Here is a 1,898-nt window from a genome sequence, read left to right as displayed (position 1 = left end):
ACACACTTTCCCGCTGCTCTCCCTCTGCCTCCCACCCTGATCCCTCCCGCCTCTCTCTCTCTCTCTCTCTCTCTCCCTCTTTCCCCCTTCCCTCTCCCTCTCCCTCTTTCCCTTCTCTCCCTCCCTCCCTCCACACTCTTCCTCTCCCACTTTCCCTTTTTCTCCCTCCCTCCCTCTCTCTCTCACTTTCCCTTTCTTTCCCTCCCTCCCTCCCCATTCTCTCTCTCTCTCTCTCTCTCTCTCCCCTGTCCCACCCCACAGGTTCCCCCGATTTTGAGATTGCAGACCCCACGGTGGGGTCGGTGACCATAAAGCAACAGCTGGACTATGAGACGACCCCAGTGTACCTGGTAGAACTGACCGCTTCTGACGGAACCCTCTCTTCCAGTGTTTACCTTAAGGTACAGCTCGTGGCGTCTCCTTTTTTTTTCTTTGCGTTTGCATTTATTTCTCTTTCCTTTCTCTGAATCTCACACTCTAATTTTAACTTTGAATGTCTTTTAAAAGTTCTTAATTACTTTCTTTTTACGATTCGCTTTAGTTTTATTCCCGAATCGTCTTTCTTTCCTTCTTTTTTGAACTTAAATTTCATTCTCTTAAAAAAATGATATCTTAAAAAACAAATTCTTAATTCATATTACTTGCTGTCATTCATTTTTCTTCTTTAAAAAAAATTCAGCTATGGAATATTTCTCGTTGAGATTTATGTCAAGAAATAGAACCGTATAAAGAGTCCTAAAATAACGCTATATAATTTGAAATGCATGTATATCTGCATTCGTCCGTTTTATGTCTATTGAACTGAATAGTACCTGGTCATTCATTTTAAAAATTACATTTTAAATTACAAACGTGCATTTTAAAGACAACTTCCTGAGCCTTGAGCATATTGTGGTAGGGGGGCCAGTTCCTTTCCACCTCGCTTTACTTCCCCAACTATTACTGCTAGATGGGCAGGAGGGGGCGAAAAAAATCTATGTCGAACCGTGGCTCGAACCCAGACTTTCCGCACACTCATCCTTCATATACGATCAGAAAAATCAAACGTTTAAAAGTATATATTTTAGCCCCCCCTCCCCACAGTAAAAACCAAGCCCCCAGAAAAAAGAGGGTGTGCCTTGGATTTTAAACCAGCCCATAAATATATACTTGAAAACAATGTCTATGTTTTCTGTCAATTTTGGGTACAATATCTTGATTTCTACCATTATTTTCAATTCGAATAAGAACAAAATTAGCGATATTTTGTAGGTCATAATTGAGCTAGTCAGTGACATAGATAAAACGGAGGTAGTCTGAAAGCTATTGCAATGAGCTACATGTTCTGTCGTGTTGATCTTCTTACCAACACGACCAACATCCCTGACAGTTTTTGTGTTCTAAGCGCCAGTGACTTTTTTATACTTAAATGAGGTGACAGTCTTAATAACACCCTTCATTAATACAATAATAATATAAGTTTAAAACGAACATTGGCCACCACTTAATATGTAAGCTTCTGTCATCGGAACATCTTAATGTTCCCCAATGCTCAGTGAATAGGGGTGGCTTCGGTGGCTTAGTGGTTAGACTGCCGGACCCATAATCATGAGATGGCGGGTTCGGGGGTTGGATCCTCAGCTCGGTCCGGCGTTGTGTTCTTGGGAAAGGCACTTTACTCGAATTTCCCATTTGGCTCGGTCCTTTTGGAGATGGACGTTAAACTTGGAGGTTCTGCATCTTAAGTAACCTAATAGTGTTGATAGGGGTGTAAAATTTCATCATTTTAGTAAAAAGCCTCTATAAAAAAGAACTCCGCCACTCTATTCCCGTCCCCTCTCCCCCTTCCTCCATATTCTCTTCCAAAACTCTCTTCCCTCCACTCTCTTCCCAAATTCTCTTGTCCGTCCCCCCCCCCT

General features: G+C 42.0%; 1 protein-coding gene and 1 long non-coding RNA gene across 2 annotated transcripts in view; both read left to right on the top strand.

Moving 5' to 3' along the window:
* LOC101847567 overlaps window positions 1-395 on the top strand; it is a 3,443-nt gene extending 3,048 nt beyond the window's left edge. The window contains exon 4 of the long non-coding RNA XR_220260.3: window positions 262-395. This is a non-coding gene — a long non-coding RNA (uncharacterized LOC101847567). The remainder of the gene's footprint in view (window positions 1-261) is intronic.
* Window positions 396-1,592: 1,197 nt separating this feature from the next.
* The window catches only part of LOC101851025 (protocadherin Fat 3), a gene marked incomplete in the record, with an annotated part of 18,111 nt that continues 17,805 nt past the window's right edge, over window positions 1,593-1,898 (top strand). Inside the window, 1 exon segment of the mRNA XM_035968763.1 lies at window positions 1,593-1,599. Coding sequence (XP_035824656.1) covers window positions 1,593-1,599 — 7 coding nt within the window.

This window comes from Aplysia californica, unplaced genomic scaffold (genome assembly GCF_000002075.1).
Source record: "Aplysia californica isolate F4 #8 unplaced genomic scaffold, AplCal3.0 scaffold00080, whole genome shotgun sequence".
Classification (NCBI taxonomy): Eukaryota; Metazoa; Mollusca; class Gastropoda; order Aplysiida; family Aplysiidae; genus Aplysia; species Aplysia californica.
Note: the sequence above shows the minus strand (reverse complement) of the source record. Positions and strands in the feature narration are given on the sequence as shown.